This window comes from Lasiosphaeria miniovina (assembly GCF_030549165.1).
Source record: "Lasiosphaeria miniovina strain SMH2392-1A chromosome Unknown B0T26scaffold_4, whole genome shotgun sequence".
NCBI lineage: Eukaryota > Fungi > Ascomycota > Sordariomycetes > Sordariales > Lasiosphaeriaceae > Lasiosphaeria > Lasiosphaeria miniovina.
In genome coordinates, this window is record NW_026848223.1 from 2,953,277 (window position 1) to 2,976,050 (window position 22,774).

A 22,774-nucleotide genomic window follows, 5' to 3' on the forward strand; every position below is an offset into this window, starting at 1 on the left:
CCACTCCTAGCTGCCTCATGCGTCGCCGGTTGAGGCGCGGCCCTGACACTAGCACTGGCCCTGGCCCAGTGCATCATCGGCGCCATGTCCATGTCCGTGCATCTCAGTCTCGCCCCTCTCAGATGCCGCATTAATATTTCGCCCGCTTCTCCGCTTCCAATCGCTCTCGACAAGTGCTAGTGCCCGGCAAGACACAACCATCTCAGTCCGCCCAGCATGGACATGCTGCGTCAACAAAAACCTCTGTTGCAAGGCAGATATATGACGGCGGTAATAGCCTGGCAGCAAATCCTGGCGGCAAGTTTGACTGGTTCAGCTGTTCACATCGACAACCTTGTCGTCCTCCCTCCCTCCGTTTTTATGACTGATTAATTAACCTGGTATCAGACCAGGCCTTGCCTCCGCCGCCGACCGAAGAGGCCGACCCCGGCGAGGCAGACATAGTCGTGGTCGACACCGTCTCCCAAGTCGCCACACTTACAGATGCTCTCTGGGGGCTTCCGACCCACCCGCCATCACTCTACCTTAAGACACATCTAACTTTGTAGAAGTCCCTCACATCCTAGCCATCCACGTCTTGCTCACAAACCGCACCTATCTTGTCAACGTTAATATGCTGAGCGACAAAGCCTTCTCTACCAGAGGCGGAAATGGCCTTAGCCTCAAGGACATCCTCCAGCATCCCGCGGTGCCAAAGGTGTTTTCGACGTGCGGCTCGATTCTTTTTCTCTCTGGAACCACTTCAGAATCCGCCTCGCTTCCGTCGGTGACATCTAAATACTGGAGAGGGAGATCCGGTGGCCCATACAAAAAGGCACCACTTTAGAGATAAGAGGAAATGGTTTACGGCGCTTCTCCGGACTCTCACCTTTTGCATAGTCAGGACGGCCCCCCTTCATCCCTGGTACAAGTTCTTGACCGATGACGAGCTCATGCATCTTGGTGGGTCGCTGGGCCGCGTGCGAGAAGATGGAAGCAGTTCCGACTTCCGCGACCAGCGTCCTCTCAGACTTAGCAACGCTGTACCTTCTCCAACCCATACGCGCCATGCCCAAGATCTGAGCCCATTACATCGGAGCCGTCGAAAAAGAGGAGTCCCGTTGCAAGATGAAGAAATCGGACTTTGTGGACTTGACGGCCAGGAGGATCCGGTTTACGCAGCAACCGGAATACTCTCTACTGTCAAATGCAACCCCGGTACCGGAATGGTCAAACCCGAAAAATAAGAAATTTTTCCTGCCCTTTTACCGGACCACAAAACTCGTCTCAACCCAACGATATCACCCTGAGGAATGAGGACTTTTGAATACTTTGAGCTCGGCATGATCGATGAGGTCGACCACAAGGACGATGTCGGCGGGGAGGATGAGGTTAGCTAGAAGGACGAGGTCGGTCACAAGGAGTTTCAATGTTGGATGCCTGCATGCACAATGCACAGTCAACTGGGCCGTGGTCTCGGCCGTTGCGCCGTTTCAGAAAAGAGCAGATATCTGAGAAATACAGCAGTTACATTTCATCTAATTCGCCTAGAATCAGGCGAACAAGATTCTCCCTCGCGGTTCGGACTTGAGTGCCGTAATCATCGGACTCGTCTGTGGCCGCGTCATTCTCACGACCACGAACCCAACCGACCAGGCAGCCGTTTAGAGCCAAACGTCGCTCGACAAGGTGCGCTCAATTGCGCTTGGCCAAATTCTTGCCAACTACCATCCCGTCCCATGCCCCGTATTTCCTTTCTCCCATGCATCATTTAACAGTTCCCCAAATTACATTTCAACTACACTTCAACCACTTCAATGGCGTCGCGGGATGATCCTGCAGCGCCAAAAACGGAAGGTCCGTCATCGCCCATCCTCGCCATCGACGGCTTCGAGCTCGCGCGCGGCTGCAGCGCGGGCCACCTCGTCGCGCGCCCGGGCCTGGCCAGGCGCGGCGCTCTCCTGGCAAGCATCTGTGAGGCGCTCCAAAAGAGCGGCATCAGCGCCCGCCTCTTCTACATCGCCCCCTCGGACCAGGAACGGCAGATCGCAGAGCTGTTCTTCCAGTCGCCACAGCTAATACCGCTCTGCAGCAACCCTGACCGGGAAGAGGGAGTCGTGATCTGGTCGTACCGCGACCTGTACCGCAACCTCGCGCTCGTGGGCAAGCCACACTGCTTCCGCGCCGCGTGTCTGTTCGTGCTCGAGGCGAGCGTTGTCGGTAGGGACATCTGGGATGAGCTGGCCACAGGCGCGTTGCTGGCGTGGATGCGGGACGAGAGCGTGGCGCGTGGCGATGACGAGACTAATGTCCTCGGTATGTTGGCCGTCTCGGGCCACGTTCTTGCCGAGGAGTGGTATGCCGTGGCTGGCGAGATTCTCGGTAAGCAGGTTACGCGGTGTTCTCGGATCGAGTCGGAGATCGAGTATCCTACTAGACAGCGTGTCTGTAGGCGGTTGCTGGATCAGATGGATACACGCGGCGCGCGTCTTGCCAGCGAAGTCAGGCAGTGTTTCGACGGCGCATCCTACGGAATTCAAGAGCGGGAAGACGTAGATCGGGCGACACTCCCACCTGCACAGCGGCAGCCCAGGTTCGTCGTCTGCGTGTCGGACGAAAGCGACTTTGCCAGATCCCAAAACGGCCTCCTTGGCAACGTCCGCGCGCTGTACGTCCCAGCGCAGGGCCTCAGCGACAGCGACCTGCACAGACTCCAGCGGTTCTGCAACGAAGAACCCGGCCCCAAGCTCCTCGGCGTCGACCCGCGGCTGACGTTGCTGTTCCCGCTCAGCAGGGTGTCCGCCGTCGTGGTCGCCGACACGTTCAGGAAGACAACTTTCGTCCCCGCCCTCAGCCTGCCCGCGCGCACCAGGGTCGTGCGCACCATGGCCCAGATGCGCCACGCCGAGGCGTTTGCCGAGCCTGCGGCCTGGGCAGACACAAATGGCGTCGCGCCGGTCAAGATTTGTTATCTGGGCGACGGTGTCGTGGTAGAGGACGACGCTGTCCCGGATAACATCCGCGAGTCGCAGGGCGCGCGAATTACGGAGTGGCTGTGGTGGACGCAGCGGCCGCTGCCGTCAACCGGCAGGCCGCCCCACGCGCACGCTGTCGAGCCGTCGTGCGATCCGCGGGTCGAGAGCGAGGTGCTGAGACGGCTGGAAGTGGTGGATGTTGTTTCGCCTCGGCGGCATGACGCGGCGGCCCAGGCAGCAACGGACGCCCTTATGGCCCGCTTGATGACAGAGCTGGGCGATTTTCAGCTGGCGTCTTTTCTGTTGCCCTGCGCCAGGGATGCTGTGATGCCAGCCATGTCTCGCCGCGTCACACAGGTGCTTGTTGAGATGGCTGCTGCGTATCTCACCTGGCGAGAAAAGGCTTTTGTCGTCTCGTTTCCCGGCATTTGGGACAAGAACGATCCGGCATTGGACGTGGAGACGGAAGACACCGTCGAAGAGCCCAGCGGCGCGGCACCTCTCCACCCCTCACAGGCCGAGATGTTAGACCAGGCCAGCAGATGCGCCGCCATAGCGATAGCCAGGTTGAACTGCAAGTTCGGCGGCGTCGCCCCCCAGAATAAGAAGACTGGCAGAGACGACCTGCGGATGATGTCCAACTGGGCGAGCGAGTGCGGCGGCATTGCCCGAACCAACGCCGGCAAGGGCGGCCTGTGGCTGCTGGTCGGCCTCAATCGCGGGCCCGTCGTCGAGGCCCTCGTCGGCGAGGCCGTCGACAAGCAGGTCCCAGCCATGGGCAACACGCTGCGCCTCGACCTGGGCGGCTTCCGGCGGATGCGTCAGGCCGCAGCCAGGCTCTGCCGCGCCCTGGATATGCATCCGCGAGACATCCTAGACACGGAGACGACGACGGACAGCTTGCCTCTGAGGCCCGGCGAGGCCGCGACGATCGACGCCCACTTGCTGTGCTCGTTCCTGTTCGACCTCGTGCTCGTGCCCAGTCCGCACAATGCGCCGAGCCCGCGCCGCGGTTCGAGTCCGCACTGGTTTGTTAAGAATCCGGTTCAGCGTCAGCGGTTTGGCGCCACGGAGAAGGGGCTTCGCGCCTTTGTCATGTCGTCGCGATATCCCGTTAGCTGTCCCGGCCGGTATCACACTATCAGCAAACCGCGCTGGATTGCGACGTTTGACCCAGACTACGATTTCCACTGGGGCACTGCGCGCCGGGGGGCCGGGTTCTTTGCCCTGCCGCTGGGCATGGCATTTGGGTCAAGGATGGGGCAGGCGTTTGTTGAGGGCGCGACGATGGCTTCGGCGGCTGCTCTGCGAAAAGTTGAGTGGCAGCTCGACACGGCTCGACGCGGCACCGGGCGCCAGTTCAGCGGCGAGTTCATGAGGCTGCAGTCCCGCGACAAGTTCTACCTCGAGAGCCCGACCATGATGTGGGTGCTTACCGTCGCCTCGCTGGACGACAGGTCCGACGAGACCACTGTGCGCGTGCCGGTCTTTTTGGATGGCGCCGGCTCGTCAGAACGAGTGAAGGAGGCAGCGTCACAGAAGTCAGTCTTGGCAGACGAGTCTCCAGTTGGAGCTCTGCCTTGGAAAGGGATCGCTCTCTTGTCTCTCGTCGTGATATCTCGGCTGTATCCGTGGCAAGCGTAGCCACCTTGACATCTACAAGTTCTGTTCTTTCAATTTTCCACATCCTGCCACCACAACCTTTGCATGTTATTGTTATATTAGGTCCATATGATCGGCTTCATGGATACAATTCAATTATTCTAACCAGTTTGATCAAATTAGATAGAACATAACCCAACCAAAAAGACGGTACCGCTCCGCAAACGCCTATTAATCATCTCCAGCTTCTGCAGCTCAAAATCGAGACCGTGTAAATAGGCAAGGATTAGGCAATACCCTAATTTCACCCGAGAGCTAGACACTTGCGAGGAGTCAAATAAGGAAGAATCCTCCGAGAGCGGCCAACAGTAGGACCTTGTAGACGTTTCTACAGTTTAGATTCCACTGAGTGTATATCGGGCAGCGTCTTGTTTTTGGGGGTAGAATTAGTGATTCAGACGGGATCCTCCAGTTCCTTCCCCAGCAATCTCTGACTTTCGAGAGAATATACGGTGGCTTGACTACCCGCGGTTCACAGGTGACGCAGAAATCCGGGTTTATCCTTGCTCATGAGGCCTATGTCTCAGCGCAGACGGGTTCTCCCACTCTCGAAAGGAGCAAAGAATTGCAACGTGTTGAGAAATCTTATCTGCTGAGTAGTGCAGCGATCGCCTTTCGCGGGCATCTAAGTCACCCACCCGCACCCGACTCAATGATGTGGCAGAGCTGCGGTGAGACTCTAGGGATCTCGCGAGCCTTGCCTCTGGGCTTCTTTCTCCCGACGACGACGACGATCTGCTGTCCAGCGAACGACCAGCCTGGTCGTACAGGTATATTTCAGTCCAATTGTTCGGAGTAAAGGCTCCCGGGGCAGAATTTCCTAAATCGACGATCCGAGTGACCACAGCAGAGAGATAGGTAATTTTCGTCCGTCGTAACGTGCTTGGCCAATCATGTGCCTGTGCTCTGGTCGCGTCCCGACCCGTCCCGTAGGGTTTGATATCCTGTGGCCCGTTACACACCAAGACGGACGAGCCCAGCATTGGAATACAACAGAGCCGCCAAGTTTCACCGCCACCAGATGGGGGGTCGGATGTCAGGGAATCCGATGGTCATAGACGGCTAGGAATCACCCCGGGCTTGGATATTGCGACATCGAGGTGCCATCGGCCCTGAACAAAAGGACTGCGGGGAACAGTCCAAAAATTTCCGAACCAAGAAAAGATGCGCGCCATTCAAACGGCTCAGCCTCTTTGGGTGGACGCCGAAACGGAGCTGGGCCTGGGCTGGCCACAGCACGCATTTAGCTCTGGAGCAGCACGACACACTCTGGGGCGCGGGGGCACAAGGGTTTGCGGCACAGAGTGGTGCGGTCGGAATTCAAAGGACTGGTCTGGCCAGCTTGGTAGTTGCGCACCCGCAAACGTATCCCTACAGGTTAAATTAATTAGCACACGCAGGCTGCCAAAGCCACGGCGTTGGGTTCAAGCCTTATCCTATGTCTGGTGAAGTCTGACGAGGCGGTGCAAGCTGTCAGAACCTTTCTCGCAAATGCTCTTAATTAATCCCCAGTAAGAGGTGCATAAGCGATACCACAGTGCACAAATGCGACGTCGAGAATTGCGGGAGAACCTCACCGGCAAATGAATGAATGACGATTCACTCTCACAACCCCTTGCTCCGCCTCTTAGATGCACCTGTTGTCACCCAATTGCTCTTGCTGCTCCATGCCCCATTGACGAGCGGCTGCATCAGGGCATTGCACGGGGTCAAGTGTCGCACCGTTCGAAGTTCAACCAGCCTCTCGCTGAGTCGTCGATGAGCAGTGAACTCGCGGGTCCCCTGTGCGGCAAGGAATAAAAGCGGCTACCGCGCGTATGGCGCCGCTGCATGGGCCCTGTGAAGCTGCAATCAGGGGGGTGAGGGTCAGGTGAATGGGGCTTTCCTTTTTCTTTTCACTTGCCAGTTTATGACGCAACTGGCGTTCTCGTAGATCCCGATGACGACAGGACGATAACTAATCACGGGCTGGGAGCTCGGAGCCCGAGAGCTAGGCCCGCGGAGACCTTCGAGTGACACGAGCACGGCTCGGCGGGTCGACAAGGGGCACTAGGGAGGAGACAGGTAAATAATGGGCGGGGGGCAGAACAAGAACTTTAAGCGGTCTGCACTCTGGACTGGCAGGTCATTGTCTCACCCGGCAGGAGCGTGTAGGCTGATCGACGTCTTCAACCCCATGCAGTGTCTCACTTCTCAGTTCAGCTCTCACGGGAGTCGCTGCGTTGTTTATGGGCGGCGGCTCGCATCGTTCCCGCGGCTCCTCGCATCATTCCCGCGACTCAACTCACTGCAAATCTCATGACCAATTGGCAAAGCAAGAAGCTCCTTTTGGGCAGGCGGCGGAAGCTGACCGCCATACGGCCCCAGCTGGGCCTTCTGTCGGCCGTGGACCTTGTTGGCCCAAGTCGCGCGATTGGGATCGTGTGGTTTCCAGAAGGCGATATACGAGACGGGACACGTTGGGACGAACTTGCACGTCCTGCTGATGATAGGTCGGCTCCTGGCCAGCGGGCCGATGCCGGATGGCCTTTGCATCTCGAAATTTTCAAACTGGCTTAGCGCAGCGCCACTGTGCAACATTGCGAGAAGGAGGGAGGAATGGGTTGAGGGTTCGACACCGCCAAAGGCTGCCAAGCTCACTAAAATCGGGAGTTTTCCTTGCCGCATCGATAAGGTTGAGCCATTCCCGCTCTGGCGTGCTTGGGTGCAACTTTGTGCAACGGCGCTCGAGCTCCGAACAAGCTTTAAAGGGCCGAAGGCGTGGTGTACTCCAGTCGTTCCTTCCCCTGCCGGGGATCACCATCGCTCTTCCCGTTCCCCGTGAATGAAGGGTTTCCCATCTCTCTCCGCAACAATGGATCCCACCTTGGCCACTACTTTGTTGGCATGCGAGATGCCGCCCTGTCTTGACGGCTCCCCTTGTAATCAACCACCCCACGCAATGGCCTTTCGTCACCGTAAACATACATCACATTGTTGACATGTTGGCGGCATTGTCTTGGCAAATAGAGTTGGCTGGAAAACCCCGGGGCCACTTTGCAACCGCGATCTGGACCCAATCTGGCAGGTGCCGGCACTGCATGGTCGACACATGATTGGTCAAAACATGGCACCCGACGGCGCCTCTTTGCAGTGATGCGTTCCAACTAGATGTGTGTCTCAACGCTTTGAGACTTTACGTCGGGACGATCTCCAGATCCATGGCCAGTGCTTCGGCTTTCGCTATGTCGATCCCCACCTGTAAGGCACCCCATCCTAGCTGCATCTTGACGTCCAGCTCAGGCTCGGCGAGATGCGCAGCTGGGTGCAAGTTTCTCCGCACCCTCGAGTCCGGCCCATAGCCAACCCTGAAGCACCGCGTCTGGTGGAGACAAGCATGGTAGATCAGTCATGATTCTGCTCACTTTCACACATAATCGCGTTCCTGAGGCGGCGGCGCCCAAGCCGGCTTACCCCACTAGCCAATGTCTACGGTACAGTACATACATACCATGGAACTCTCACCAGCATCCTCCAAGGCAGATCGCGCGCGCAACTTCCCGCTTATCGAGCGTCAATCGCGGCCAAGACTGCAGCTCTGAAATGGTGTGGAGGACCCTGCTCTGGCATGGCTGTGCCTGCCCGTCTTACTACGCGACCCCCCAATTGCTAATGCAGGGTTCAGCCGCACCACGACCACACCACGGAATCCCGCTCTGGTTTCAACAACTTATGCTAGCTTACTGCCTCACCCCCATGACCATACGAGGGCCTTGTGCCTGTTGCCCTGTGGCGCGGGTCACAGATGGCTCTCGGCGATGGCATGGGCAGAGCACGTTTTTGCGTTGCGCTGGAGGAGGGAGACGGGGACGTGAAGGAATGATTACGTGTAGGTAGTAATGCTTTGTAGGCACAGATACATGGTACCTCGATTACGGCGTGATCAAACCAATACGGCGGGCCCTAGATCCACACGATAACCAGGCCCCATTCGCCAAATGCCACCGACCCACCCCGGCGATTACCGTACGTTTAGGGAAATAGCATCTCGAACGGAGCCAGTGCGTCTGTGTACCAGCCAGCCTAGCGGCGCTGTCACTCACTCCCAACCCAGTTTACCGCCTGTCTCGGTGTCTTGGAATTGAAACCCGCGTCTCGGAACGTTACCCGCTCGCTCTATCCGCTTCGACCGTTGGCCTAGTCCGCCAACCACTACATGTAGCTCACCACACCCACGTACCACCCCTTTCCCCAGACAGGTTTTTCACGAACACAGATTCGCCTACGTTACCTCCTTTCTTAGTTCCTCTCTTCCTTCCTGCCGTTCATGTTCTGAAATTGGCATCGCTCCAATCTGCCTTCCACATCCGTCCGTGAGACTATCAGCATGGCATCACCCGGGGACCCGAAGAGGATTCTGAATCTGTCGATACAGCAGCCATCAGGCTTTCTTGTCTTGGGAAGGCAGCTCCGACACGCGGCCTGTGACAGATGTCGTTCGCAGAAACTTCGCTGCCAGTACGATGGACCTGACAAGATTCCAAATCTCGCCTACCACAATGGGATTCCCGAAATACCCTGTCAGCGGTGCCAGAGGGCGGGCACAGAATGTGTCCAATCACCAACCGTGCGCGTCGGAAGACCCTTAAATACCAACAAGGAAGGAAGGACCCAGAAGGCAAAGCGGCGCCAAGCGACATCCAGGTCGTCTCCGTCCTCAGTCACCGGAATGGAAGGTTCAACGATCTCGCACCTTCCCAACATCCACACCGGCCGAGACAAAAGGCTCAAGTGCAGCGAGGGTGATATCGCTGTGGCAGGCGCGCCCCAGATCCATGAGATGAGCCAGCTTCATCTGGATTTTGAGTTCAACATGCTCGACCTGACCTCGTTCGGTCCGAGCCCACCAGACCTGGAGATGTGCCTGCCCAATGCAACATCCTCAACCACAGATTTGACCCAACACGTCAACGACCCGCTTGGGCAGAACCTGAGAGACGTGGACGTGCATCGGACGAGTGAGCAATACCAGATGCACTCGCTCACTCCAAATAGCCTCAACACCGCTTTCAGCGACCCCCACATGTTTGTCTTTGACCAATCGCCCATCAGCGACGATACCATGTTCGACATGACCTTTCCAGCTGCAGTCCCGCCTCCAGAAAACCCGGGACTCGGACTAACACCGCCACCTTCTCTGCCTCCCTACCAGGATCGTAGACCCAGTCTTGACCTCGGAACACTACATCCAAAGGATGCGCAAGAACCTCCACCACAACCCTCTGCCGCAACCGACGATTCGCGGCATCGCATGAGTCCCAGGGCGTCAGCTAATCTGGACGCGACTGTCCAGAAAATCTGCACAGTGAGCGCGAGCCTCTACTCACTGGTTGCTGAGACGGCACGGATTTCCAAGCCCACCAGCCACCCGTTCGGGTGCGAGGGCTACCCGGTCGAGGGGATTCTCTGTGCAACCCAGAGCTTCGTCGACATCCTAGAGCTGTTCGTGCCGGCGGCCTGCTCGGACTGCGTCACGGAATTCGGTCTCCGCGAGCCCCAAACGCCCACCGACGCTAGCGGGTCGGGATTCGGAGGGCAACCAGAAACCAACGTCAAGCCAGAACAGCAGCTCCCCGGGGGAGACGGCCCGGGACACCATGTCGCGCTGCCAGACGTGCACACCACTCTCGCCATCGTCTCGTGCTACACGCGTCTGATGCGCATCTACAGCAACCTCATACAGTACATGCACGACGCCTTCCAGCCGGGCGCCGCGCACGGGCAGAGCCGGATGGCCAACCTCCCAGGTCTAAAGTTTGGCAAGATCCAAATCCAACAAAACTGTGCTCTCCAGGCCCTGCTGCTCGTCCAGCTCGGGGCCCACCTGATGGAGCGCATCGACCGGCTGCTCGGCGCGCTCGCAAGCCTGACCGGGGGCGAGAGCCAGGGCGGCAGCCGCGTGGTGACGCCGCCGTCACCAGGGGGGCCGGGTAGGCCTGGGAGCTCGTCGCCGTACTCGCGCCCGACCGGGGCCGTGCAGCGAGTGAGCCACGTGCAGAGTATGTTGGAGCTGGCCGTCAGGCAGGACGACCACGAGAGCATGTTGGCGGGCCGCCGGGGGATAGGGTCTCTGAAGGGGGACTTTGGGTTGCTGGAGCAGATGCTCCGCCAAGGTTGATGACAATTATGTACTTTCCTTTTTTTGGCGGGTATGTTATGGGTCTGCCGTAGGTGGCTGGAGTTTGGGCGATGGGTGACGGTGCGGAGAAGCACAATATTTCAACAGTTACCTCATCTTGCATTCTGACATTAACAATTACCATTCTACTAATCTTCCTCGTTGATCGTGACGTCAATATGGCTCTTCAGGACCATGGTACCACCTGCACGAGCGTGATGAATCTATCACGGCTTCTATGTTCTCATAGGACTCGTTTCTTGGCATCGGCGGTTCAATAACTCCACCACTGATACTTAGCTTTTCAGGCCGTTCTCAAAATTTCCCCTGCAGCAGTCTTTGTTAATATTTAACTATTGCTTAGATAGGCTCAACTTAATCTCCATTTACATGTCAATGGTTGTCCATCTAAGGTAGCTACTTGCCAAAGAATCCCGGCACGAATCACAGTGAGGTACGACGACGTCTTGCCCATTATTACTCTTATCCAACGGCCACAATCCTCTTCTTGCAACCCCTACCTAGTAAGTCTCCACCTAGTAAGTCCGAAACAATTAGTTTCTAATCCCGCGGGCCCGGAGCTATCGTATTGCGATTTTTATAAAGTGTTTTTTTTCTGGTGTAGCAACGATGGTTTCGGGTGTGATGCAAACGGTAACCCCATAGAAGGAAGCGAAAGAAGCGAATGAAAGCTACTGCTTAATATACAGTCAAACGCCATTTGTATACCAGGGGGGGGTGGGGTCAGGAGAACCTCCACCTTAAAGATGGTTGTTTGTTGATGGCAATCAAGCAGAAAATCTCGGCTAGTTAGGTCATTGGGTGCCGAAATGGCGCACTTTCGTCTGATAGTTGGGGGCTGGCTGGCTGGCCCTGTCATTATTGATGGCTGCCACGTGAAAAACCAGGATTCCCAGCCTGGCCCGTTGTCGACGCTTGTCGACTCACCGCCGTGCCGTGGGGCTGCGTGTTGGCGGTGGAGACGCGGAGTAAAGTTGGCCGACAAAACGTGGTGGCTTACGCCGGGGTACGTACCAAGCTGCATGCCCCCATGCAGGGAGTTGCGGCTCAGCCCGGTTGCTCTTCGTCCTGGGGAGGGGGTGCGGCTGCGTGCGGGCCGGCCAGCCACCACTCGCTATGATCGACGCGGGCCCCAGGAGCAATGAAGATGCCGGGCCTGGTAGCATCAAGCGCAGGCGCATCCAAACGGGATATATCTCCGTGATATAAATGGAACCAGACTGCATGTGATGCGGGACTCTGCGTCGCTAACAGGGGGGAGCTGAGAAAAACGGTAGCGGTGCTTCGCATCCGTTGGGGTGTCCAACTGCTGCCGCTGCTGCTGCTCTCCGGGTTGAAACACTGTCTAGGGTAGCAGCAGGCGAGGCTGTCTTGTTTGATGCCCTAATCCGCCTTGGTTCGCTTCGTCCGCGCCACGCGGGGTACGACGCCGGTGACGAGAACGGGACGGGAGTGCTGCAACGACAAGCCCTTCAGAGTAGCAATGCTCGCCGACCTGTCCAACATGTCTTCGCCCATTTTGTTGCAGAAACCGAAATGTTCGCGGGCAAGAGGCAATGGTTGATCTGGGATTGGTTGAAATAGTTCTCGGCCATGATGGCGATGCCAGGCTTACCCCACCGACCGGGCCAAGAATCCCGATTAGGCCTCGGAACCAGGAGTTCAGATGCAGCCTTCTATGAATATCAGTGGGGGTTGTGCAGGCTGTGGTAGTGAGTGCTAAATTGGTGGGACGGACCCAAGCGTCAGCCACGACGATATAGATGACAACGCTTTGCCCGTCGACCGAGACAGAATCAGGAAACAAGATTCGAAACGGAGGGGAACCGCGTTTTGACTCTGCCAGGGCTGGCGCAGGTATATAATCATATGTCGACGGGTCCTCACCTTGGCTTATCTATGAGCTTTGCTTCGCCTCGCTCTCACCGAGAAGCTGACCTCCCAGCCAATCACGTCTACATTCCCCAATTAGGAGAGATATATTAATGGCAATAATTTTCGACCTAATTGGATACCGGAGAGCTACCATCTAGGACAAGAATGACGTATATCTGCGACCACCCGAGACCCTGCGCCTGCGCCTGGGGCAGTGCAGCATGGAAAGGGGCGGATATACAAGGTCTGATGATTGCACCCTACATATCTGGCTGAATATGGGAGGAATAAAGAGAGCCCTAACAACAACATTGCATTCTCTTCATATTGCTCAAGTATAGCAAGTAAAAACGGAGTCGCAACGCCCGGAAAAGTCGCGTGAAATTCTGGGGAATACCAAGTGATAATTCCACCTTGGCGGTAATTTCGGAAAATAATGACAATATTTCATCTCATGTGCTATGACGTGTCCTAAAAATATCCGCGTCGCGAACATGTCTCACAAACGCCAACACCAATTTGTCGACCCAGTCGGCGATGGAGTGCGATACTGCAACATCAAACTAACAAAACAACCAACCATGCGGGTTTAGCTCAGTTGGGAGAGCGTCAGACTGAAGTCCACTTCACCCACCTATCTGAAGGTCATGTGTTCGATCCACATAAACCGCATTCTTTTTTGCTTTTGCCGCTTGAAGCGGCGCCCTGTGGAGTATTTAACCGAACGCGGGGTTAAGGTGCCAGAGTGGACGCTCATCAGACATCACAAAAGGCGTTAGTACATCTTGACAGCAGGACGGTGGCCATGGAAGTCGGAATCCGCTAAGGACTGTGTAACAACTCACCTGCTGAATGTACTAGCCCTGAAAATGGATGGCGCTCAAGCGTCCCACCCATACCCCGCCCTCAGGGTAGAAACGATGCCCTGAGGAGTAGGCGGCCGTGAGTATTTTACCACAAATATGCGAGAAGCTCCGCTTGTGGTTTTCGCTTTTTGTTCCATGTCATTGTTGGGAAGTTTGTCGATGGGATGCTCGGTTTACCGAGTGGAGAAGTCCGCGAGGGAGAAAACCTTGTCGCAAGGCTTGCGTGAGGGTGCATTTGTTGGAACATGACGCCAGGCTGTTGGATCTGAGGCTGTGCGAAGCAGTTATCCTCGTGGTCTCGGGCGGGGAATGGTCGGCTTTAATATGGATGTGCTGACCGCGCCGTATCTGCTTTGGCTAGTTGAACGAACGAACCCCTTGCGAAGTAACACCGGCTGGATGATCGAGGTTCGCGAGGTTACTAGAAACTTTTTTTCAGGCAGTGGCACATTCAGTCTTCCAGTCTCGTAAAATCATTGCTGTTGTATTCTCTGGCCTAGCTCACTGACGAATTTGGAGTTGTCGGCTATTGAGCAAGAAAATGAAATGGCGCTTAGGTGGCTCTGCTAATTCCACTCGAAATATTTTGGTTAGGAGGGGAAATTTTCAGGACGTACGAAAGGTGGCTTATGGCAGCTTCGCAGGAAAAAAAACCCAAAGTGTTGGATTGTTATCGGGGGTTATCGGGAGAAGCCATTCCTGCTGGGCACTTCCCGGGAAAGTCTTGGTAAAGTACCTCATGTTTGCAACGTCCCCCTCAAGGGCTGGACAGCCACTGAAAGTACATTGTTTTGGAACTAATAGGGAAGCCGATACACTGTCGCTAGCGGTTTATAGATTGGCATAATTATCTACTTGGTAGTCTTGCCGACTAGACTCTGGTCGCTTTCATGAGCAACGACCGGAGTTGCCCGAGACTGCTGGGTGAAAAACACAGCGCTAGTGGGAAACAAATTCCTAATTGAAGTGTCCTTGTACTTTTGTTCATTGCCTTTTGGTTTTTGGTGTTTCTACCCCACTTCCCAAGTTCCTACACTACAGCACGTACGACCTTGAAATCCACTCTTTAATGCCGCTACATAATGGAACCTTCTCTACTACCAAGTTTTACTATTAGAATTTGTCAAGCAGAAGGGCCTCGAAGGTTCTAGATAGAGACTTCGCCACCCACTTCGCCACCACAATAGTAGTATAAGAAGGGGCTTTCTGGCACTGCCAGAAAGCTAGAGAGAAGAACACACATCTACAATCCATCACTTGAACCACCAGCTTTCGGCGTACAGTTACGCCCTGTTGATTCCAGTACCGGTACCCTGGTGAATCCAACATTTACATACAAGCCTTTGCTATCCAACACATGTATCCGCGTTCTGGAAGTGCTCCGCGAAGATGACGACACCACCTCACAACCAAGAGCCCATCTCATCGACGTGGACTTCGACGAGAGGGGCGCGGGGCGCCGGCGAGAGGCCCGAAGACTGCGTCTACAGGTTAGTGGGCCGCTGCTGGTTTGAGGGTGCGTGGCGCAGAGGTGTTAGGGGCGGCAACGGCACCGGCAACACCAGGATTGGCGAGATGGAGGTGACGCTTGTTTTGGAGTAGTTGGTTGGGTGCTTAGCTGGCAGGCATTTCCTGGCGTCTTTTAGTATATGGTTTCCCTCAGGCGGTGGTGGGTTCGTGAGCCGGACGGTATGACTCTATTGGTGCCATTTCATTGTTAGACTTTTTGCTGCATTACTGCGGCAAAATGCCTGTTTTTACTTTTAGTGTGTGCGTGCTGATAGGCATGAGCCATTCTGCATTAGTTATATATCTGACTGTAGAATTAACTCCTTGAGTATAGCCTCCTTGCCCTTGAGTAGACGAAATAGAATATTGTTCCCCTCATTATATTACCATTAACAATTGTTTAGTCGAACGGACTCCGGCGCTGTTCTCGACGACTGCCGCACTTCTCTTCTAGTCACGCCCACGTCTTGCAGGAAAACTGAACCTAAATTGAAGGGAGTGATCAGAACTCGTAGATTCATCATGGGTCATCAAACATTTGAAGTCTGGTTCCCATACACATTCGAGGCCTCGCGCCGTATATATGCATAATCAACCAGAGCCGTAGCCGAGCTCCTTCAGTCGACGCTTCAGAAGCGTACCTTGTCTCTTAAAATCCGACGGTGGCACACTGTTCGAGTTTGTAAAGAGCCGGCGATGGAGAACCACCATAGTCCGCGATAGATCTGGCCCTACTGAAAAATGAGATTTGTGTTAGCATTCTCCATCGCTGTGGCATTTTACTTGAGGCAGGTAGCAAAAGGGTATAGAAGTAGGGAGGCTGAAAAGGGAGAACATACCACATAGAGGGCAAGCAAAACGTCGGCCAAAGAGATTTTCCTCAACGTCAAGACCCCACGTCAAGACCCCACTCCGTCGAAAGCCAATCGCTCATGTCGTCGCCGTCAACCCAGATCGATCTGTTTCTGTCGCAAATCCAGCATTCTCCATGATCGATGCGCGAAATGACACCCCTAGCGGTTAAATGGTGGTACACGCCCGCCGGGAGCGACAAGACGAACCCAGACTAGTGCCGGCGCGCAAAGATACGTAGAAGATATTATTTGGGCCGGAACGCTCGATGAGATTCGGGATCATGACGCAGGGCCGATTGTAGTACATGGGAAACCATGTCTCGTGCTCCTTCAGAGTCATGCCCAAGAGCAACTCTTCCGTTCTCTGGTTGGTTGCGGGAGCTGTGGCGGGGTTGGCACAGCACAGGAAGCGCTTGAACATGGTAACACTCACGCGGTTCTGCAGGTTGCCGGCGAGCCGCTGCCCGGGCGCCAGGTCAAAGTCGTGTCGCACGCAGCGGAGTATCTTTTCGGCCCCGCCAAACGAGCCCGACGGCACAAGTGACGCTTTGACGAAGCAGAAGGGCTGGTGCGGACGGGACGCGTCATGTGCCAACAGTTCGAGCACCTTGAACCAAAGCTCATTTGGCAGCGCGATGCCGCCAGCGCTGCGGATACAGCCGCTTCCGTTGCGAGAGAGGAGTTCGTAGAGGTAGTGCACTGCGGCAGACTTGAGGTTGAACAGGAGAAGGGTGTCTTTCAGCCTCGCTGGGGTTGCGTCGGCAAACGTGATGGGCTTCATATTGCCGGTATTCAGATTGGGTAGCAGTGAGGTGTTGTCTTTTTATTTTCAAATTCGGCCGCGACGAGAAATGTGAGCCCGCGCGTCGTTGCAGAAGGAAACGCGGAAAAGAATTAGCTGCTAGCCTGCAGGTATTGATCAGTATTTTGAAAATAAAAATGAACGTCCTGAAAAGTGGGTCTTTAAGAAGGCCTTCCTAGAGCTGTCCCAAGAGCAGAAGATGGGATGAAGGTGACTTGGGCTGGAGAACGCAGCAAAAAACCATATGGAAGGCACCCGAATTATCTCGACACCGTTTCATATTGATATTATTATTTACTAGTTAACCTTATCCTCCAAATCCTAATATTAGTTTCATATAGCACCGGCACCAACTTGAGCTATATAGGGGAGGAGGAGTAATAAGGTTGTTGAGTGTATTCGGATCTTGGAAAGTCTCAAACTTTCAGGAATTGTATTGTATAGGTGTGAAGTTGTGGCTCTGCTCTGGGGTAGATGCCAAGCCACTAGATATTGAGCGCAGATTGGGCCACCAGCATTGATTCGTGTTGGTTGTTGGTCCCTTGGACAGGGTTCAGTGAGGTCTGCCTTCTCGAGTCCTCGGTGGGAAACCTGCAACAAGACAACGGGGAGAGTGATGCTAATATGGTCAATTGGAGGTGAAAACAACAGTTGTAAAATGTCCAAGTGGGTAGGGTAGATATAGGGCTCATTCACTAACTCTCGCCGTTCCGAAGTAAGGCGTGATGAGAAATGGAAAGTAAAAGGAGGCTTACTCAAAAACGTGCCAATATTGATCACGGGACATTGAACAGGGATTGGGGGCCGGCCAAACGCGTGCTTAAGTACTGGTGCTTGGCCACCTGGCGACGCGGTCCTCGTCCACTCAACACGCACGGGTATCAAAAGCGCAGTACTTGGGCTGCCCGTTGCTGTGTGGAACAAAGTCACAAAACCACCATCACGGCGCCATGTCTGCCCTGGGCAAATCCTCGGCCTTTGCTGCTCTTGGACTTCTTTTGCTATCTTTCTCTTGTCGCGCCGAAGACAGCGCCCCCCCCCTACGGCGATAACGACGCCCCCTACGTATATGGTGCCGAAATGTGCACCGCCCTCAGGAAGCCTTCCGTTGCCCTATGAGTCTCACCCAGCCCGGCCGCTCGACGCACGCGCCGTGTTGTCTTTCGTCTTAGGTCTACTAATTAATTAACAACTGCCTTTTTTTCCTAATTATTACAGATCTGTCATCAGCTGCCATTTGGCCGACTCCAGCATACTCGACTACTCGACCATTTCCGGCTGCAGCGAAGCAACGAAGAACCTCGCATCCCTCAATTCATGCTATTGCAACTTTTTCCTCGGGCCCTATACGTATGCGCTGCTTACTTGTCCAGGCCTGACGCCGCCGTCCGTAATCATCCCTCGACGCTAACCATGCCGCCAGAATCTGCCTCAAACCCGCGTGCCATGGCAACCAGTTCGAGCAGTTCACCAGCTCAGTATGGGCGGAAAAATGCATCTCTAACCCCAATAGCCACGGCCCCGTGTCCGCGCCGCCGACCGTGACCTTTGGGCGCCCGCATCCAACGACTTTTATTTTGACTGCACCGACCTTAATCACTCAGGACCTGCTTTCAACGACCGCAACATCAAGTTTCACCTCGTCCTCTTCGTCCTTTTCGCCCCCTTCGTCCTTTTCGCCCCCTTCGTCCTTTTCGCCCCCTTCGTCCTTTTCGCCCCCTTCGTCCTTTTCGCCCTCTTCGCCCTCTACGTCCTCATCACCATTTTCGTCGTCATCTCCCAGCAACTCCAGAACGGCAGCAGCCACCCTCACCTCTAACGGTCCACCCCCGACGACGTCCACTTCAACTGCGTTTGCCTGTCGCGCAGGTATCCCAGCGCTGGGACGGGTTGCTGGGGCCGGTGCTGTTATGCTGGCGTTTGCTCTCTAATCTCTAGACTAGTCGTTAAAACGACAACTAAGGCTTGCTCTAACCCTCCTTTCTGTTGCTGTTGCATTGCAATAGCTCTTCGCTACTTTAAATAAGCTCTAAGCCAGGGATATTGTTCAGATGGAGGCGAAATTAGAATAACCTTACTGCCCTAAAAACCGCCCTTTCGGCCCTCTCTCTCGCTTATTCGACGACGATATTATTAAGGCAATTTTCGCCTACTGAGAGCGCTTGACTATAAGGAAATCCGGTGCTGGCAACGCTATTTCGGTACTAAATGGTCAAATAACAGATGTTTTGAAGCATGTAGTCATTGCAGTTGCAGACGAGCCATAATACGCTGGGGGCGACACCTACAGTCATGCTATCTTTCGGCAGCGAGCGGCGACATTGCTTTAGCGATTGAAGGTAATGAAAGACACAGCGTTCGATATGGCGAATAAAATGCATTCCCACACCAACCTGATTATGTGTGGCTTCGAGGAGCAGTATTCGTAAGCCAAACAACTTCTCTCTGCCTGAGGATTCAGCTTTTAGCACATATTTTTTTTTCGGTCAGCCAGGCACCGCTCATTGGCCGAGAAAATCTCGCACTACGCCTCAAGTCAACGTCACTCTCGTGTGACACACCAACTTGAAGCACGTCTGAGATAGTAGGCTTGATGGGTGCCGGTGCATCGAAAGAGGAATTGGCAGATGTGCACTGGACAAAAGGATATCGCAAAATGAACAGGCCTCGCTCGCATTTAGAATGTTCTTGGCTCAGGTTCCAGCAGGGTTTGTTGAATTTATGGCGAACTTGAGTTTTCATTGGGTGCCAAATGCTAAACAATTCATACTCGCAATTATCTAGACCCAGTCCTCCTGCGCAGCCCCCCAATCCCACTGAATACATTCCCACCTCTGCGATGATCTTAAGCATGCGCCTTGTCAGTAGAGTATATATAACTGGAGCCGTGCTCATGCAACGCTGCTGTCCAGTCCATATTCCCTTGGCATCTTGGCCGTGGCCTCGTCGTAAACGGCGCTCAAGAACAGTGCTGAAAGCTACACATCCATGTGCAAGCGAATGCAGCAGCGTCTGCCAAAGAGGGCACTAGAATTGGACGGGACTTAGCAGCACAGGTTCGCTGTCCCATTTCCTGAACTGAGCCTACTGGTCGGACAATCTCCCTTGGCACGCACCATCGACGCAGGGAGATGGAGGCGGCATGACTAGCTGCATATCGGACGTCAATCGGCGTGCCGCGATCGTTCTGGAATGTCCACTGCAGCGGGGATTTCCGGTAGGAGAATAACACGAGAGTGCCAATCGTTACCGCAATTCTGCTCGGTCCACCTGAGTCTAATTACCTGCCTACATACCTTACCTATCCCGCAAATGCGCGCGGGCCCCGGCTGCGACGCCGGGGGCCGACTTCCCAGGCCACCTAAATGTTGGAGAGTGGTACCAAGGACTGATCGATCTGTACCGCGTCCGCTTTATGGGCAGCGCAAGCTGAAGGGCGGGGAAAGGGTTACAACGGACACGACATTAGGCAACAGTGCCAGTCCAGGCTGCTGGTCGGCCCAAGGCACGCGGAAGCCGTTTTGTGTCGTGGAAGGAGCGCCCGTGTAGCCTTCGCCCCTCCACGACGCGAGGTCGCCCACAACTGACGGACGCACGAGCAATTAATCAGTGGTAATACGAACGCCGACCAGTCACTGAGGACGGGCGGCATTCCACAACGCCTTTTTCAGGCGTGGATGCTGAAAACGGCAACTGCCAGACGACACAGCTGCAGATCGAAAATGCTTGCAGGCGCGAACATAGAGCGACAATGCTGTTGCGCCTGCACTCGAAGTTCCACCTGCACTGCACCTTCCTGCATTTCCCTCTGGCCACGCCGTAGCCACCACCCTTGCGGTTTGCCGTGCGTCATGCAAGCGGCCAGCAGTGCATACGATTCGCCGGCGCGCTCGTCTGGCGGACCTCTGGCAGGAAATGCCATCAGCCACCTGGGAGAGGCGACGGCGGATTACTGTGGGCTGCCTGGCCTACCTTATTCTAGTTCTACAAGACCCGTTCCCGAGGGACAATTACCTCATTCCCGCCACCACCTCCAACCCAGGCCAAACCTCCCCAATCCCCCACCCCCCTTGACGGCCCCCCCTTGTAGCTCCGATAGAGCACCGGGCCACTACCCTGCACGATTCAATTGATCTGGACGACCAAGACTAGCAGGGATGACCTTATCGACCTCTGGTCGCCCGTCGTAGCTCTCCCGGTCCGAAATCGACATCGAGTCATCGACATCCCTCGACGAGCATGAATGCGAATGGGGTCGCCCCAACCATGTCCGACCCTGCGCCGCGCCGCCCACTGCATGACCTCCACGCCAGCAGCGATGCCGCCGCTGTCCTCGGCTCACAGGCGCCCCTTAACCGCGGCCCCCTTGGCCGGCCCGCCGATTCCGTGCTGGGTGGTTACGGCGAGTCTGCGGCACAGACTCAAGCCCCGAACCCGGAAGGCCGCGTGCGAGACCAAACTGCTGCTGCTGCTGCTGCTGCCGCTGTCGCCCAGTCCGTCATGGGACCTCCACCTCGCCCCGCATACACCACCGGCCCCCAGTTCCCAGACGCTGCGCAGCTAGACCGGGTCTCGAGCGTGCACGACGACGTTCTTTCCAACCCCTCGGACCAGAACGAAACAGGCGAGGGGCTGTACCCCGACGCCCTCGAAGACCATCCAAATTCGGCCTACAACCAGGGGACATGGACTGCATCCGACGACAGGGCGCTCGTGTCGACGCGGCAGCGCGGCCAGCGCTGGGCCGACATACAGCGAGAGCACTTTCCCACCAAGACGGCCAATGCATGCCGCAAGCGCTACGAGAGGCTGATGGAGAGACGGGGCGTCTACACGCACGACACGCGCAAGCTCGAGCGTATTTCCAAGGAGTACATAGGCATGCGCAAGCAGATCTGGTCGGGACTGGCCGCGCGCGTGGGCGAGAAGTGGAACGTAGTCGAGGCTCAGGCATGTCTTTTGTTTCCATGCTTCTCGGGTGCGGACGGTTTTAATATTTGACGGTTCTAATATTTGACGGTTGAAAATAGTGCATGGCGGCCGGACTCCGAACAATCCAATCCAACGCACGATCGTACACAAACCGGTGGCGGCGAGAGTCGAAAAAGGCCCGGTCGGCCGGGGTTGCTCCTATTGGTCCTCCCACGCTGAGTCCGATCACGGAGGGTCTTGGGCGCAACAACACATTCATCCCCTTCGCTCCCAACGAATTAGCGAGACCCGGTTCCAACACCGCCAGCAACGACCCCTCAGCCCGCACCCGCAACGATACAGCGGCCATGCCGCCGCCGCCCTTTCTACCTCCCGGCCGTACCGCACCCTCAAGCTCCCCACAAACGCCAGTGCCAAATGTCACATTCGGAGGGTATCTAAACGGCAGATCCTCGAAGACATCGTCTAGGCCAGCGGCCGCAGGAAGACATTCAAATAACACGGCGGCAGCCCCCGCCACGGTTTTTACAGACTGGCACGAGGTCAACATTCGAGCTGGCCTCCCCGGGGAGGGCATGAACCCGGGAACATAGAAGAACCCGAGAGCGGAAACCAGAAAAGGCGCAAAGACGAGAGAACAAAAAAGAGACAAGGGGCGGAGAGCAGAACGACACATTCGAAGCACATCAACACAACGCTATCTTCGGGAAAGCCAGAATCGACAGCAAAGCAGGGATCAGAGGGGAAAAGAGCTTTTACCAGCGAAGCAAATGAATGACCATTACGAAAACCCGGGGTTTGGATTAGGCAACGCGCATTAACGAAACAAGATTAGAGGTCAAACGGCTTACGACAAACATCAAAGAAAGTAACGAGAGCACTGGGGAGCGGCAAATTGCGGAACTATCGTTTCATGACGGCCATGCATATCACCGGTGGCATGGCTTATGACGGATCTAGATTTAGACATTGGGAGGTTCTGATGATGACATGATATGATATAACGACGTTGCATTTTTGTTTGTACTTTAATTTTTTCTTGGCGGGCAAAACCAGAGTTTGATGATTAGCAACGGCCGTAGCGAGAGACGTGTGGAACGCGATTGACTGTCTTTTCTGATTTATCAAGCGCGTTTGTTGGT

General features: G+C 55.4%; 5 protein-coding genes and 1 non-coding gene across 6 annotated transcripts; 3 read left to right on the forward strand and 3 right to left on the reverse strand.

Annotated features, from left to right (window-relative positions):
* Positions 1 to 1,292: 1,292 nt before the first annotated feature.
* Positions 1,293 to 4,791, forward strand: B0T26DRAFT_675893 (uncharacterized protein; the record flags this gene model as incomplete). Its single annotated transcript, XM_060439897.1, has 3 exons — positions 1,293 to 1,370; positions 1,758 to 4,495; positions 4,764 to 4,791. The coding sequence occupies 3 exons, from the start codon at positions 1,293 to 1,295 to the stop codon at positions 4,789 to 4,791; spliced, it is 2,844 nt and encodes a 947-aa protein (XP_060296410.1).
* Positions 4,792 to 10,537: 5,746 nt separating this feature from the next.
* On the reverse strand, positions 10,538 to 10,904 carry B0T26DRAFT_710384 (uncharacterized protein). The gene has a single exon (XM_060441979.1). It carries the CDS (start codon positions 10,895 to 10,897, stop codon positions 10,673 to 10,675), a length of 225 nt encoding a protein of 74 aa, XP_060296411.1. The 5' UTR covers positions 10,898 to 10,904; the 3' UTR covers positions 10,538 to 10,672.
* A 2,348-nt stretch (positions 10,905 to 13,252) lies between these two features.
* On the forward strand, positions 13,253 to 13,341 carry B0T26DRAFT_t119. Its single transcript has one exon. It is a non-coding gene; the product is annotated as a tRNA-Phe (tRNA).
* A 2,180-nt stretch (positions 13,342 to 15,521) lies between these two features.
* B0T26DRAFT_776233 (uncharacterized protein) lies at positions 15,522 to 16,781 on the reverse strand. Its single transcript, XM_060446614.1, has 3 exons — positions 16,332 to 16,781; positions 16,106 to 16,262; positions 15,522 to 15,775 (listed from the first exon to the last, which is right to left on the reverse strand). The coding sequence occupies exons 1-3, from the start codon at positions 16,677 to 16,679 to the stop codon at positions 15,636 to 15,638; spliced, it is 645 nt and encodes a 214-aa protein (XP_060296412.1). The 5' UTR covers positions 16,680 to 16,781; the 3' UTR covers positions 15,522 to 15,635.
* Positions 16,782 to 18,300: 1,519 nt separating this feature from the next.
* On the reverse strand, positions 18,301 to 19,844 carry B0T26DRAFT_751656 (uncharacterized protein; the record flags this gene model as incomplete). The annotated part of the gene is made up of 2 exons (XM_060445410.1): positions 18,301 to 18,548; positions 19,817 to 19,844. The coding sequence occupies 2 exons, from the start codon at positions 19,842 to 19,844 to the stop codon at positions 18,301 to 18,303; spliced, it is 276 nt and encodes a 91-aa protein (XP_060296413.1).
* A 1,530-nt stretch (positions 19,845 to 21,374) lies between these two features.
* On the forward strand, positions 21,375 to 21,650 carry B0T26DRAFT_599074 (uncharacterized protein; the record flags this gene model as incomplete). Its single annotated transcript, XM_060435682.1, has 1 exon — positions 21,375 to 21,650. A coding segment is annotated over one exon (276 nt), but the record flags the coding sequence as incomplete, so codon positions are not given.
* Positions 21,651 to 22,774: the final 1,124 nt, after the last annotated feature.